General features: G+C 62.4%; 2 protein-coding genes across 2 annotated transcripts; both read left to right on the forward strand.

Annotated features, from left to right (window-relative positions):
* The first annotated feature begins 530 nt into the window (after positions 1 to 530).
* On the forward strand, positions 531 to 7,660 carry SBK3 (SH3 domain binding kinase family member 3). The gene is made up of 4 exons (XM_006064027.4): positions 531 to 972; positions 1,447 to 1,597; positions 2,069 to 2,271; positions 6,056 to 7,660. The coding sequence occupies exons 1-4, from the start codon at positions 928 to 930 to the stop codon at positions 6,743 to 6,745; spliced, it is 1,089 nt and encodes a 362-aa protein (XP_006064089.3). The 5' UTR covers positions 531 to 927; the 3' UTR covers positions 6,746 to 7,660.
* Positions 7,661 to 9,442: 1,782 nt separating this feature from the next.
* SBK2 (SH3 domain binding kinase family member 2) lies at positions 9,443 to 14,433 on the forward strand. Its single transcript, XM_025269644.3, has 4 exons — positions 9,443 to 9,554; positions 10,347 to 10,613; positions 12,617 to 12,819; positions 13,291 to 14,433. The coding sequence occupies exons 2-4, from the start codon at positions 10,349 to 10,351 to the stop codon at positions 13,879 to 13,881; spliced, it is 1,059 nt and encodes a 352-aa protein (XP_025125429.2). The 5' UTR covers positions 9,443 to 9,554; positions 10,347 to 10,348; the 3' UTR covers positions 13,882 to 14,433.
* Positions 14,434 to 16,243: the final 1,810 nt, after the last annotated feature.

Raw genomic sequence — 16,243 nt, forward strand, 5'->3', positions numbered from 1 at the left:
GACCCGCTCGCCGCTCAGAACCTCAGTTTCCCACTCTGGAAACTGGGGCTAAGTCCCCGCCATTCTGGGGGTGCCGAGGAGGACCCAGTGTAAAGGCCCGAGCTGGGAGCTGGGCGCAGAGCCTTGCTGTGTCCAGGAGGGAAGCCTGCCCCCTGCCAGGGTCTCCATCAGGGGCTAAGAGCTCCTGGGCCTGAGCGAGGAGGGTCCGGGGGCCTAAGTCCAGGGCTGAGGGCGACCGTGGGGGCTCTTCCATGAAGGGGCTCTGGGAGTGGGCTCCCGGCCTCCGGAGGCCACGGGGGAGGCTAGATGCACCCGGCCCAGGGCCCATGTCCCAGGTAAAGGGCACAAAGCACCCGTCTCCCCTCTGCCCGCTGCCCTCCGGCCCAGCCCTTGGGGTTCAGGCTATGTTTTGTCCCCTCTGTCCTGGGAGCAGAGCCCAGAGTCCAGGCTGGTCTAAGTTTGGACGGGGGAGGGAGGGGGGCCGCGGGGCGGGGAGGTGTGGGGGGACGGGATGTCTCTGAGCTGTCCCGGCCGGAGAAAGGGAGGGACAAAGGCAGAAACAAAGACGGCAGGGAGACAGACGGGAGGGCGCCCAGAGCAGGGGACAGACAGGGCCTCCCAAGACAGACAGACAGGCAGCCACAGTGGGGAGAGCCTGGGGACAAGAGTAGGGGGCTAGGGACCAACAGACGGGCAGGGAGACCCCAAGACCTCGGGCGCTCAGACTCGGGCTGGACCAAGCCAAGGAGGTGCAGGGAGAGGGGGCGGCTGCGTGGGGCAGGCTGCAAGCCCAGACGCGGTGGGGACACGGACGTGGGCCTCGCAGACCAGCCCCCGAGCCGTGGCTCTGCTCAGGGCTGCAGCGGGGCTCGGTGGCTGGGTGGCTTTTCGGGGAGCCCAGACCAGGGGTGCTGGCCTGACCCTGAGATGGAGCTCAGGGACCCCAAGAAGCAGGAAGATGGGGACCCGGAGGTGAGAGGCAGAAGATAACGGAGAGAAGAGGAATGGGGCGGGCTGGGGGGCAGACATGGAGAGACACATAGAGACAACAGGAGAGCAGGGAGACAGAGACATCCAAGACCCAGAGAACCTGAGGAGACGCAGCAAGACTGGGGCCCCGGGAGACATGTCCCCAGATAGAGGGGCAGGACACAGGAAGAGGAGGATGGAGAGAGAGGCGGGTGGGGCAGGGGGCACGGGCTGGGGAGGAGGCGGCCCCAAGTGGGGCTGGGGGCTTCTGGGGGGAGCCCTAGATGACCGTGGGCGGGGCCACTGAGACAATCACCCGTGACCCAGCCAAGGCCCGAAAACAGGTGGCCTGAGGCGGGGTGAGTCACTGTGACTCACCCTCCTTGCTGGGGACAGTGACCCCGGGCCCCCAGGCCCCCCGGCTCGGCCCGATACCCTGACTGACCCCCCACCCCCCGCCCCGTCCCTCTCCTGCAGGAGGACACAGCCACGGCCCTGCAGAGGCTCGTGGACCTGACGGCCTCCAGGGTGACCCCTGTGCGGAGTCTGCGAGCCCACTACCGCCTCATCCGGAGGCTCGGCTCCGGCTCCTACGGCCACGTGCTGCTTGCCCGGCCTCGCCAAGGGGGTGAGTGTGGCCACCGAAGGGCAGACCCCAGGATGGCCCCCTCTTAGGGAACTCATGCCCACCGCGACAGGGAGCATCCCTTCGGGGAGCTGACCAGGACTCCTCCCGATGGGGCCCTCAGAACGTCAAGAGCTCTGTGATCGCCCAAGGAACTGGAGCTCTCACCCAGAGAGTGGGAGAGGCTTGCCTGAGGTCACACAGCGAGGCAGGATCACGACTAGGATTGCTAGTCCAGTTGCCATGTCCCCCAGTTCACGCGAGAGGAAACGGAGGTCCAGAGAGGGTCAGGCAGTGGTGCAGGGTCACACAGCAATCTGAGACAGATCAGAGAGAGTCCCCAGGGAAGGGGGCCTCCAACCAATCCCCCACAGATGGAGACAGGAGAGGCACGCAGAGGTCAAGCACCGTGCCCCACCCCGGGTTGGATGCTCAGGATGCCCTGACTTGCCCTCTGCCCCCACCCCCTGGCAGGTCGGGCCGTGGCTCTGAAGCTCCTCCCGCGGGCCTCAGTCTTCAGAACCACCTTCCTGAGGGAGTTCTGTGTGGGCCGCTGTGTGTCGTCACATCCAGGCCTGCTCCAGACGCTGGCGGGACCGCTGGAGACCCCGCGACACTTCGCCTTCGCCCAGGAGTACGCACCCTGTGGGGACCTCAGTGGCATGCTGCAGGAACGGGTGAGGTGGGCAGGCGGGGGGCTTGTCCAGGTCTGATGTCGGCCCTCCCCTGGGCCTGTCCCCCACCCTGACTTCCAGAGGGAGCTCCCCAGTAAGCCCCCAAGGGCGTTAGTTGCTCAGGCGCAGCCGTGGACTGTAGCCTGCCAGGCTCCTTGTTCTTGCCTGTGGGGTTTCCCAGGCAAGAACACAGAAGTGGGTGGCCATGCCCTCCTCCAGGCAACCTCCTTTCTCTTTCTCAGCGCAGTTCCATGACTAATCCCAGCCCTAATCCATCCAACCATCTGAACACAAGCTAGCCTGGACGACAGGTTGGGATTGGGGTAGAGGACAGATCAAGTCTGATGAGAGGGTGGGCACAGAGGGAGAGATGGGATTTTAATGGCAGTGGGACTGGGAAAGGGTGAGGGTGGAGTTGGATGAGCTGAGCTTCGAGTTAATGACAGGCCAACTGTGAGTGTGGAGAAGACCATGTGTGCAGCTGCAGAGATGGCTGAGGATGTGTCTGTGTATAGAGGGAGTTGGAGAGGGACTGTAATGGAGTTCTCTCTAGAAAGACCAGGTCTGGACTGAATCCATGACCTTCTAGGGGTACTTGAATGTGAGGTTAAGGTGGGGTCATCTTTAGGGATAGCTTCCCCGGTGGCTCAGAGAGTAAACATCTGCCTGCAATGCAGGAGACCTGGGTTCAATCCCTGGGTCAGGAAGATCCCCTGGAGAAGGGAATGGCAACCCACTCCAGTATTGTTAACCTGGAGAATCTCATGGACAGAGGAGACTGGTGGGCTACAGTCCATGGGATCACAAAGAGTAGGATGTGACTAACCGACTTACACTTTCACTTTCATCTTTAGGAATAAACTTTGGATTTCAGATAAGTTTGGGGATAAAGAGGAGGAAAAAAGGAAGCAAGGGAGATAAGAAGGGAAATAGTGGGATGATGGAAGAAAGGCTGGAGGGACAGATGGCTGGGTGGCTGGGTGGCTGGGTGGGTGGATGGGTAGATGGGTGGGTGGATGGGTGGATGGGTAGATGGCTGGTTAGATAGGTGGATGGGTGGATGGATGGATGGGTGGATGGGTGGATGGATGGGTGGATGGATGTGTGGATGGGTGGATGGGTGGGTGGATGAGTCAATCAGTGGGTGAATGGATGGATGGATGAGTGGATGGATAGGTGGGTGGATGGATGGGTAGATGGATGGATGGATGGATGGGTGAATGAGTGGATGGATGGATGGGTGGATGAGTGGATGGGTGGATGAGTGGATGGATGGATGGGTGGATGGATGGATAGGTGGATGAGTGGATGGGTGGATGGGTGGATGAGTGGATGGGTGGATGGGTGGATGAGTGGATTGGTGGATGGGTGGATGGGTGGGTGGGTGGATGGATGGGTGGGTGGATGAGTGGATGGATGGATGGGTGGCTAGATGGATGGATAGGTGGATGAGTGGATGGATGGATGGGTGGCTAGATGGATGGATGGGTGGATGAGTGGATGGATGGATGGGTGGATGAGTGGATGGGTGGATGAGTGGATGGATGGATGGGTGGATGGATGGATAGGTGGATGAGTGGATGGGTGGATGGGTGGATGAGTGGATGGGTGGATGGGTGGGTGGGTGGATGGATGGGTGGGTGGATGAGTGGATGGATGGGTGGGTGGATGAGTGGATGGATGGATGGGTGGCTAGATGGATGGATAGGTGGATGAGTGGATGGATGGATGGGTGGATGAGTGGATGGGTGGATGAGTGGATGGATGGATGGGTGGATGGATGGATAGGTGGATGAGTGGATGGGTGGATGGGTGGATGAGTGGATGGGTGGATGGGTGGAGGGGTGGATGGGTGGGTGGATGGGTGGATGGATGGGTGGATGGATGGGTGGGTGGATGGATGGGTGGGTGGATGAGTGGATGGATGGATGGGTGGCTAGATGGATGGATGGGTGTATGGGTGGATGGGTGATGGGTGGCTAGATGAATGGATGGGTGGATGAGTGGATGGATGGATGGGTGGCTAGATGGATGGATGGGTGGATGAGTGGATGAGTGGATGGATGGATGGGTGGGTGGATGGGTGGATGGGTGGGTGGGTGGATGGGTGGATGGTTGGTTGGGTGGTGGATGGATGGATGGATGGGTGGGTGGGTGGATGGGTGGGTGGGTGGATGGATGGATGGATGGGTGGATGGATGGGTGGGTGGATGGGTGGGTGGTTGGGTGGGTGGTGGATGGATGGATGAATGGATGGATGGGTGGATGAGTGGGTGGATGGATGGGTGGGTGGATGGATGGGCGGGTGGATGGGTGGGTGGTTGGTTGGGTGGTGGATGGATGGATGGATGGGTGGATGGATGGGTGGGTGGATGGGTGGGTGGTTGGTTGGGTGGTGGATGGATGGATGAATGGATGGATGGGTGGATGAGTGGGTGGATGGATGGGTGGGTGGATGGATGGATGGGTGGGTGGGTGGATGGGTGGATGAGTGGGTGGATGGATGGGTGAATGGACGGATGGGTGGATGGGTGGGTGGACGGATGGATGGGTGGGTGGATGGGTGGAGGGATGGATGGGTGGGTAGATGGATGGGTGGGTAGATGACTGGATGGATGGGGGGATGGATGGATGGACGGATGGGTGGGTGGATGGATGGATATATGCGTGGATGGATGGATGGGTGGGTACGTGGATGGATGGACGGATGGGTGGATGGATGGATGGATGGATGCGTGGATGGATGGATGCATGGATGGATGGATGGGTGGGTGTGTGGATGGATGGATGGGTGGATGGGTGGTTGAGTGGATGGATGGATGGGTGGGTAGATGGGTGGGTGGGTGGGTGGATGGGTGGGTGGATGGATGGATGGACGGGTGGATGGGTGGGTGGACAGATGGATGGGTGGGTGGGTGGATGGGTGGATGGATGGATGGATGGGTGGATGGGTGGGTGGATGGATGGATGGGTGGGTGGATAGGTGAGTGGATGGATGATGGATGGATGGATAGATGAGTGGGTGGGTGGATGTGTGGATGGTTGGTTGGGTGGTGGATAGATGGATGGATGGGTGGGTTGCAGAGTGGATTGACAAATGAGTGGATGGATGGATGAAAGAAAGGAAAGATGAATGAATAGATGGGTGGATGAGTAGGTGGATGGATGGATGGATTGAAGGATGGAGGAATATATGGATGGATATCAGATACTAAATAACTGGAAAAATTATTGAACTGCTGACTAGCTGGTGGAATGGATACTGACTGGAAGCCTGTTGTGTAGACTGTTGGATAGATGACAGGTTGGGGTTAGGATGGATGGATTACTGTCTCACTGCCTGGCTAGCTGGATGGACAGATCTATCAATCAATTAATGAAGTAAATGCTGGGACTTTCGAACTAGGTCTGAGTTGGAGATGGGACCTCAATTAATACAGGACTAAGATTAGTTAAGTTCATTAGTTAAGTGTGAGATTTAGGGTTTCATTGGAGATCTTTGTGGTCTGTGGAGTGAAGATAAGAAATGTAAGGAGTGGTTGTGTCAGGACAAAGTTTGGTGGAAGTTAGAGAGCTTCTGGTGAGATGCGGGGTCCTGGTGAGGAAAACATTTGAGGGCAGGTCTATAGGGAGAGCTGGTGGTTGAGGATGACAGAGAGAAGGTGTTGGGAGATGTGTCAGAGACACTCCTGGTAGCCAGTGGTCCTGGCATTCGGATTCCTGAACCCCAGGAAGCAGCAAAGAGGAGGAACCGAGGGTGACCTTTGCCCTCTGCCTTTGACCCCAGGGCCTCCCAGAGTTGCTGCTGAAGCGCGTGGCGGCCCAGCTCGCAGGAGCCCTGGACTTCCTCCACGGCCGGGGGTTGGTGCACGCAGACGTGAAGCCTGACAACGTGCTGGTCTTCGACCCTGTGTGCAGTCGCGTGGCCCTGGGGGACCTGGGTCTGACCCGGCCCGAGGGCAGCCCCACCCCGGCGCCCCCAGGGCCCCTGCCCTCCGCACCCCCCGAGCTCTGCGTCCTGCTGCCCCCCGACACCCTGCCCCTGCGGCCCGCCCTGGACTCCTGGGGGCTCGGTGTGCTTCTCTTCTGCGCGGCCACCGCCTGCTTCCCCTGGGACGTGGCGCTGGCCCCTGACCCCGAGTTCGAGGTCTTTGCAGGGTGGATGACCGCCAGGCCCCAGCCGTCCCGGCCGCCACCCCCCTGGGACCAGTTTGCGCCCCCAGCTCTGGCCCTGTTCCAGGGGCTCCTGGATCTGGATCCTGAGACCAGGAGCCCCCCGTTGGTCGTCTTGGACTTCCTGGGAGATGACTGGGGGTTAAAGGGGAACAAAGAGAGAGCTGGGGGCTTGGGGAGCATGTCCAGCGAGGGTGGGGAGGAGGAGGAGGAGGAGGAGGGCGGAGCAAGCCTAGAAGAGTGGTCAGAGGAGGAGGACGGTGACAGTGGGGGGAGGACAGGCACAGATGCGGGAGAGCCCTGACCAGGTGACCGGGACAGGTGGCTGGAGCCCGGGCCAGAGGCCCCGCCCCCAGAGGCCCTGTCCCCAGCCCCCACAGCCACCTGCGTGGAGAGACCGCTGTGCCCTGGGAGAACGGAGAGCGCCCTGCGCCTTTCGCAACCGAAGGCTGAGCTCAGACACACAACTCCCCTCCCAGCTGAAGACCCGGGGGTCTGGAGCCCCCGGCCCCTCCTCCCTCAGACCCGGGGGTCCAGGCCCCAGCCCCTCCTACCTCCTCAGCCCGGGGATCCAGGCCCCCGGCCTCTCCCCTCTCAGACCCGGGGGTCCAGGCCCCGCCCCTCCCCCCTCAGACCCGGGATCCAGGCCCCCGGCCCCTCCTATCCTCTCAGACCTGGGGGTCCAGGCCCCAGCCCCTCCTACCTCCTCAGGCCCAGGGGTCCAGGCCCCCGGCCTCTCCTCCTCAGACCTGGGGGTCCAGGCCCCGCCCCTCCCCCCTCAGACCCGGGGGTCCAGGCCCCCAGCCCCGCCTCCCCCCTCAGGCCCGGGGGTATAGGCCCCACGCCTCCCCCCTCAGACCTGCCCCTCCCCTCTCAGACCCTGGGGGTCCAAGCCCCCAGCACCTGCCCCCTCAGACCCGGGGGGTCCAGGCCCCCAGGCCCCTCCCCCCTCAGACCCGGGGGTGCAGGCCCCCAGCCCGGCCCCGTTCAGGCCTGGGGAACCAGGCCCCAGCCCCTCCCCCTCTCAAGGACCCTCCCTCACCCTTCTGTCCTGTCTTCCGGAAAGGAGGTGCCATGTCTCCCGCATATGCATTTCTGCCCTGTGGGGATGTGTTCCGTGTCTGTGGACCTCTGAGCAGTCACTCCTCTCCTCTAAGATCTTAGTGGACGCCTGCTGACCACAGCTTTCCAGATTCAATACAGTGGAACCCTTACCTGCCATCTCGTCCATTTTCCTGGGCCCTGGGTGATATTATAGGAGTCACTCACCCTTTCTGGACCTAAATCGACACACATGCACACACAGGCACACATGCACACATGTCCACAGACGCACAAATGGACACACGTGCACACATGTGCATGCACCCACAAATACGTGCACACATGTGGGCACGTGAGCACATAATGCACACACATGCACACACACATACACACACACATACACACTCTTTCTCCTGCCTACAGACGTTTGCACGCCCAGCATTCTCCTCCGAGAATGCCTCCTTTCCAACTCCAGGCCTCCAGGAAGCAGAGCCCCCTGGGGGCTGCTCCCGCTCGTTTGGAGCCTGTATCACAGTGACCTGTGCCCCCCACTTCACATCTCCCCTCTCAGGCCGTCCGGATGCACCTGGTCCTTCTCACCTGTGCATCCTTTCGGGCTCTCCTCCTGTCCAGAGAGTCTCCTGGGCCAGCTCCCCGAGAGCATGCGGTCCCGTCCACACCAAGGGCCACAACTGGTCTGCAGGGACCTCTGCCAGACCCCATGCGCCCCCTGCAGCCCAGCACACAGACCCGCAGGGTAGGGGCCGCATGGACCCAAGGCAGCATCCCCTGCACCCAGCACAGTCACGGCTGCTGGAAGCCTGACCCGCAGGCTTCCACATACAAGGGCTGTCTGGGACTGAACCCTGCGACAGATAAGGGCTGCTGTGGACCTGAGACAAGTCTACCATTTGACTGACAGTTCCTATCTTCCTTTGGACAAAAGGACGTGTGGTTGGTGAGGACTCACCTGGCGGGGAGCTGGGAGAGGGGACGTGGGAGCTCAAAGCAGCTGTCCAGTGCATCCAGAAATGATTCTGGGATATGGGAGGTCCAGAGGTCTGCCTCCCAGTGCAGGAGGTGCAAGTTCAATCCCTGGTTGGGAAGCTAAGATTATACACGCCTCAGGGCCAAAAAACCAACATGTAAAACAGAAGCACCATGGTGACAAATTCAATCAAGACTTAAAAACAATAAAAATGATTCTGAAATCAAAAGCTTACTTAAAAAGAAGCAAGTGAGTTGGCATCAGTCCTCTCGCTCTAAACCTGGGCGGGGGTGTGTGGCCCCCCAGGCCCCCTACCTCAGTCCTAGGGATCCCTGCCTGCGCCCCCACCTTGCAGTCTGAAGACTCGGGCCAGGGACGCCCCTCCACCCGTCCCTCCCCCAAGGCCCTCCGGCCCAGTTGCCACACCACCTGCTCCCCTTCGCCCGAGTCTGAGGTCATTCCTCACTGCATCGTTCTGGAATCCTGTGTGTCATCCTTTCCCCGGCAGACCCCAGTGCCTCCTCCCCCGGACTCCCCTCACCAAACGCTTGCGTCTGACCCGTCATGGGGCACTGTGGGGCAGCCAGGGGCGGTCAAGGCGGGGCAGGCTGGATGAATGATTTCATTCTATACAGGGGCCTGGAGTCCCACATCTGAGGGAGGAGGAGCTGGGGGTCTGGACCCCCAGGCCTGAGGGGGGAGGGGTTGGGGGCTGGACCCCTGCGTCTGAGGAGGAGGGGCCGGGGTCTGGACTCTGGCTCTGGGGAGGGTGTGGGGTCTGGACCCTGGCTCTGGGGAGGAGGCAGAGTCCCTGGGTTGGGACAGTCTGGCCGCAGCCAGTTCTGGGCCACAACGCATGGTGTCGCTCTCCCCATAGTGAGTCCAGGGGTGAGGCCGGGGGCGGGGCTCTGACCCCCTAGGTGGGGGCGGGTCCTGCTGCGGGCAGGCCTCTGCTGGCATGGGCTCTGAGTGCTGGGCACTGACCACAGCAGGCAGCCGAAGGTTCAGGCGAGCCTGGGAGAAGCTGAGGTCTGCAGGTTGGAGCCCAGATCAGGAGGAGGCAGGGGTCAAACGGCCCAAGGTGGGCAGTGCCTGAGAGAGAAGCCAGGCAGGTGGTCGGAGCACTGGGTCCTTCGGGGATCAGCAGCTCATTACGGACCCTGAGACTGCAGAGTGCTTGAGCGTGGGGGACACAGAGTATGGGGTGGGGGGGCCCAAGATATGTGAGTTGTGTCAAGTCTCAGAAGAGGGGTCAGCTGGGGGCCTGGACCCCCAGGGCTGAGGGAGGGGGAGCTGGGGGCCTGGACCCCTGGGTCTGAGAGAAGAGGAGGGGCTGGGGCTGTGAGTACTGGACCGCAGACCACCCCAGGGCTGTACAGCCCATCCCAAGAGCTCGGTCCCCCCAAGACCCCAGCGTGCCCAGGCCTGGAGCGTGCAGCCCGCCCCCTGCAGCCCCTGGGGGCTGAGCACCTGTTTGCTCTTAGGAGACGGAGGTTCCTCATCCACCCCCAGGGCCCAAGTCTGTTTGCTTTGGAAACAGTGGGGGGGGGTGTCTCGAGTCATCTGGTTCATCTTTCACCCTCAGGCCATCAGGTGGCGCAGGGCGGTGGGGGCAGGGCGGGCACGTCGGGGCCTCGGACTTGACCTCACCCCACCCAGCACCGGGTCTGCTGCCCCAGAGACGCCCCTGGCAGGGAGGGAAACCGACTCACGAGGGCCTGAACCAGTGACCCGCCACCCTCCTCCTTGGACCAGGGGGTCGTGACCCCAGCCCCTCCTCCCTCAGGCCCAGGACCAAACCCCCAGGCCCTCCCCGCCCTTGGCCCTGGTCTGGCAGGACTGAGTCCGGGCGCCCTCTCCTCTGCCCTTGCAGGGATGCCCGGGAAAGCATCACACACGGAACACATGGAGACCGCGCATGGAGAGCACACGGAGAGCCGGGCGGAGGAGGAGGGCCTGGGGGGCCTCACGGCGGAGGAGCTGCGGCAGGGCCAGGAGGCTGCCCGGGCGCTGGAGGCCCGGATGGCGCTGAGCGCCCAGAGCCTGGTCCGGGCCGAGGTGGACGAGCTCTACGAGCACGTGCGTGCCCTGGGCCAGGGCCGCTTTGGCCGTGTCTGGCTGGTCACCCACCGGCAGGAAGGTACCGGGGCCTGGGGGCAGGGCACAGGGCAGGGGGAGCTCACCAGGCGGAGGGTCTGCAGTCATCCACTGTCAGGAAGGTACTGAGGTCTGGAGGCAGGGCACAGGGACAGGGGGTCTGCAAAGCCAGCCCAGTCCCACCTATGCCCTTTCCAGGCTGTGTGTTTTCGGTAATGGCCTGGCCCTCTCTGAACCTCAGCCTCCTCCTCTAACACAGGGGTGATGATCCCTCCTCTGAGAGAACTGAGAATCCCGGAGGAGATGTCAGGGGCTCTGGTTGCCGGGGAGGAGGACGGAGCCGCCCCCACCCCTGCCCCCAGTGGCCCTCACACGGGCCAGCTCAGCTCAGCCCCTCACTGTGGGGGCGATGAGAGACTCACTGTCTGCCGGGCACTCAGCAAGGCCAGCACAGGGCGGGTGTGCAGGACACAGCCCCGGCCCCAGACTTCTGGTCAGCGTCCAAGGAGACTGCAGGGCTCAGCCCTGACCAGGGATTGGGGACAGCTGGGCCCCCAGGGAAAAACCTGCACCAGCCCTGCCTCTAAGGACACCCCTGCACGACGGGGTGTGTCCGTTCCCTGCCGTTGTCAGCTGATAAGAAAGGGCGGCAGGCTGGGGGGACCACAGTTCAGCAGGGCGGGCTTCTCCCGAGGCTTCCCTCCTCCGCTTGCAGACAGCCAAGCTTCTCCCCGCGTCCTCACGCCTGCCTGCGTGTCTGCGTCCAGGCTTCCTCTTCTCGGAAGGATAGCAGTCACACTGGAACTGGGGATCACCCTCAGTGATCTCACTTTATCTCTTTCACGACCGTACCTCCGGGGCACTCCCTGGTGGTCCACGGCTCAGGGCTCCGCGCTTTCACTGCCGAGGGCCACAGTTCACTCCCTGGTCGGAGGCACTAAGACCCCACAAGCCACGCAGCCAAAACAAAAACAAAAGCGCCGTCACCAGATACAGTCAAGTTCTGTGAAAATGGGCATAAGGACTACTTTAAGGTGTGAATTTTGCGGGAGGCAGTGAGGAGAGATGCCGGTCAGCTCATAAGAGAGAGATGCAGAGAGATACAGACCGGGGTCATCACAGAACTCAGGGAACACAGCGATAATTGGAAACACGGGCTCCATGACGGGGCCTCGCCCACCTGGAGGCCAGCTCGATGCCCTCCCTGGGCGGTGCTGGGGCATGAAGGTGTACCTGCCCCCAGAGGGTACATCCAGTCCTCGACATGGGAGGCGGCTGACAGCTGGCAGGAATTCAGGGCGCTGCTGACACACGAAGGGGCTGCACTCAGGTATCTCAGGCAAGGAGGTGACCCTCCCCCACCACACCCGGCCTCTCTGCGACCCGTGGACTGCCGCCCTACAGGCTCCTCTGTCCATGGGATTCTCCAGGCCAGAATACGGGACAGGGCTGCCATTTGTTCCTTCAGGGGGTCTTCCCCACCTGAGGGTCAAACCCTCTCCTGCATTGCAGGCGGATTCTTTATCACTAGTGCCACCTGGGAAGCATTAAATGCTATGGTTATCACCGGGCTTCCCGGTAGCTCAGCTGGTAAGGAATCCACCTGTAATGCATGAGACATGGGTTTGATCCTGGGTGGGGAAGATTCCCCTGGAGGAGGAAATGGCAACCCCCTTCAGTATTCTTTTTTTTAATTATTATTTCTTTCTTTATTTGACTGCACTGGGTCTGAGCTGCAGCACGTGGAATCTAGTTCCTGAGCAGAGACCTAAGGCAGGCCCTCTGCACTGGGAGAGTGGAGTCTTCGCCACTGGACCAGCAAGGAAGTCCCACTCCAGTATTCTTGCCTGGAGAATCCCGTGGACAGAGGAGCCTGGCGGGCTACAGTCCACGAGGTCGCAGAGTCGGACAGGAATGAGCGACTAAGCACACACAGCATTTTCCGCACCACCAGCGGGGTTTGAGTGGCCAGGCTGCTTTAGGGTGGGTGGGCAGGGGTGGGGCGGAGGAGGGGGCGGCCCGGGCTCACGTCGACCCCGCCCCCAGGCACGGTGCTGGCCCTGAAGCAGCTCCCTAAGGCTTCCACCACACTGCGCAGCTTCCTCTACGAGTTCTGCGTGGGCCTCTCCCTGGGCTCGCATGCGGCCATCGTGGCGGCCTGCGACGTCGGCCTGGAGTCGGCCGACTCCTACAGCTTCCTGACTGAGCCCGTGCTGCACGGCGACCTCATCGCCTACATCCGTCCCAAGGTGGGTCGGCCCCGGAGCTTGGAGCTGGGGGGGGGGGCGGGGGGGCGGGGGGCCTGGAGCGGACACCCTGCTCAGCCTGGGCCTCAGGAGTCACACTCAGGGCAGCCTGAGCGCGTCGCCCTGCAGGTGCCCCACCGCGCCCGCAGGTCTGGTGGGACGCACCCCTCCGAGTCTACGGCTGTCACAGAGGCAACGCCGAGCCTACCTCACAGGCTCACCCTGGGCCCACGGGGCTCACCCCAGGCCTCATCAGGACCCCCCACGGGGTTCACCCCAGGCCCCCACCCACAGGGCTCACCCCAAGCCTCATCGGAGCCAACTAGGCCTCTGTCGCCTTGGGCCTGCTCCCAGGGGCTGAGGACAAGCTCCAAGGCCAGCCCCTGTTGGTGGGCTGGGGAGCTGGGACCCCGACGCTTGTCCCCGGGGCTGAGGACAAGCCCTGGGCCCGGCCCCTGACGCCCGTTCCTGCAGGTGGGCCTCCCGCAGGCAGCTGCCCAGCGCTGCGCGACCCAGCTGGCCTCGGCCCTGGAGCACGTCCACTCCCTTGGCCTGGTATACCGGGACCTCAAGCCCGAGAACGTGCTGGTTTGCGACCCCGATTGCCGGCGGGTCAAGCTGACGGACTTCGGCCACACGCGGCCCCGGGGGACCCTGCTGCGCCTGGCCGGGGCCCCCATTCCCTACACGGCCCCCGAGCTCTGCGTGCCCCCGCCCCTCCCCGAGGGGCTGCCCATCCAGCCCGCCCTGGACGCCTGGGCACTGGGCGTCCTGCTCTTCTGCCTTCTCACCGGCTACTTCCCCTGGGACCAGCCCCTGGCCGAGGCCGACCCCTTCTACGAGGACTTCGTCGTCTGGCAGGCCTCGGGCCAGCCCGACCACCGGCCTCGGCCCTGGTTAGGCCTGACGCCCACGGCCGACACCTTGCTGTTGGGGCTGCTGGAGCCCCAGCCGCGGAGGAGGAGCCCTGTGAGCTCCGTCCGAGGCTTCCTGGGGCGGCCCTGGAGGCAGCGGGAGGGGGAGGCTGAGGAGGTGTACCCGGGGGAGGACGAAGACTCAGGGTGAGGAGGGCGGGGCGGGGGTGCTCCGGACAGGCCCAGCCGACCCCGCCGCCCCCTCGGCTTTCCGGACGGCTCTTGGCTGCTTTGCCATCTGTCCACCCCTGTCTGGGATCGTCCGCTTCCTGTCTTTGTTTCCCACCTGCCTGCGGCCTCGGTCCGGGGGTCTCTGAGCGAGCACCGTGGCCGTCCGCACCCCTCCACCTTCCCGGGCCGCGGCACCCACGGCGCCCTTTGCCTAGCTGCTCTTGGTTCACGCCCCCCCTCCACAAATCAGCCAGGCCGCCCCCGCTCCCCCTTCTCGCAGGCCTCCCCTCCGGTGGAGCCCAAGCATCAGGGGCGATCGTGGGCGTGCAGGCGGCCCATCCCTTCGGTTTTGCACGGCTCTCCTGAGCACACCTGTCGTCCTGCCTGCGTCTCTCCTCTCCTGAGCGCCCTTTACTCCCCACCTCACTCCCTCTGCCCCTTCTCCCACCAGCTGGGTCCGCACCCTCTTGGTAACGCGTTTTGTCTTTCTCACCCCAGCCGCTCTCTGCAAATAAAGTCCTTCTGGTACTTAGGTCTCTGTGATGCTGTTGGTCTGTCAGCCTAGGACAGAGAAGGCCAGCGTGTGTGTGTGTGTGTGTGTGCGCGCGCGCGCGCGCGTGTGTGCATGTGTGCAAGTGTCCCCTGAAGGGCGTGTTGTGGAGGAGAGAAACTGTGGAGGAGAGACAGAGACAGAGGAGGGAGGGAAGCAAGGCAGAGACAAAGAGAAAGGGAGAGACAGAGAGAGGCAGACAGACACAGAGAGGCAGGAAGAATGGCAGACAGTGGTCCCTCCTGCGGTCGAAGGAGATGCTGGCTCTGTGTGTGCGTTTGTGAGTGTGCCTGGGGGTGAGTGTGTTTGCACTTGCTCTGCATAGATGTGTCTGAGAAGGAGAGGGATTAAACAGTGGAGCTGGAAAGTGTCTGGCTGTTTTCGGGCAGGAACTGGAGCGTGCATTTCTCAAGTTCCTACCTGAAACTTGTGTGTATTTGTGTGTCCATGAGCACCCATCTGAGCCCGTGTGTGTGTGCAAATAATGGTGTGTTTGTGAGAGACAGAGAGACGTGAGGGTTGAGTGTGTCTCACTCCGCGCGGACGACATGAGTTGTGTGTTTTGTGCGTCTGCGAGCCCCCGTGTGCTCAGGGAACTGTGTGACCACATGTGAGGGTAGAGAGTGGAGTGTACCTTGCTGTGTGCGGACACTGGACCCGTGTGTGTGCTTCAGGCCTTGAGCCTGCGCGTGTGTGTGCGTGTGCACGCATGTGTGTAGTCGGGGAAGCAGAGTCCCAGGCGCGGCTGCCAGTCAGCGCTGGGCCCCCCTCTCCTTCACACCTCACCCCGGCCCCTTCTTGGCAGCTACCCTGTTTGCAAACACTCTCTCTTCCTCTCCGTGGCCTCCTTGGCTGCCCGCCCAGAGAAAGGCTACAACCCAGGCCGGATCGTGTGTCACCCTCTCCCTGGCCCCTGCACCCCCTCCCAGGCCACTGCTGCGGCTGCCGAGGTGTTGTCTGGTGGGGAGGGGGGTTGTGGAAGGACCCCCAAGAACCCTTTCCATCTAAATTCAATCCAGAGACCTGAGGACATGGGCACGTGTCCCAGGCAATCGCAGTGGGCTTCCTGGAGTAAGGGGCTGTGGGAGAGAATAAGATAGTGGGTGCACTGGGTGAGGGGGGGCAGCAAGAGCAGGACTTCCTGTCCCCTCACCTGTGAACAGCCCAAGCAACGAGGCCAAGAGTGTGTCCCCGAAAAGCTGGAGGTGGCTGGGGCGGGGTGGCACCAAGGGAGGGGGGAGTGAAGAGGAGCAAGGCAGGGCGGAGGGTGCAAATTGGTGGCGGCAGCTGGGGATTAACTGGGAGGAGGCGATAATGACCATCGAAGGGCCCCGGGAGGGGCAGGAGGAAGGGCCCCGGGCAGTCATTAAGCATTACTTAATTACAGGACACAGGATACCGATCTTACACTTCACGGGAAGGAAGCCACTCACCCCTCAAGCAACTCCTGGAGGTGGCAATTCCTGATGATGCTGGAGGGGGTCCCTCAGACCCTCCCCACTCCAGGGGTGGGCACAGGGGGCCCAGAGAGGCCAAGGCACCTGCCTGAGCTCACACGGCAGGTCAGGCGGCGGGAGGATTCTAATCCAGGCCAGCCCTTCAAGGGTCCGAGGTGCATGCTGTTGTGCCGTGCCCGTCAGGGGCTGGGGGCCTGAGCACACGTATGTGGGTGTGAGTGTGGGTGTGTGAGTGTGTGCTGGCGAGGGGGCCGCCCCTCCCTTGGAGGAGATGGGAGTTGGGGCAGCTACGTGGAAAGGAAAGCTGAAAAGCCTTCAGACCCGGGCAATGACTG

Source organism: Bubalus bubalis, chromosome 18 (genome assembly GCF_019923935.1).
Source record: "Bubalus bubalis isolate 160015118507 breed Murrah chromosome 18, NDDB_SH_1, whole genome shotgun sequence".
NCBI classification, from domain to species: Eukaryota; Metazoa; Chordata; class Mammalia; order Artiodactyla; family Bovidae; genus Bubalus; species Bubalus bubalis.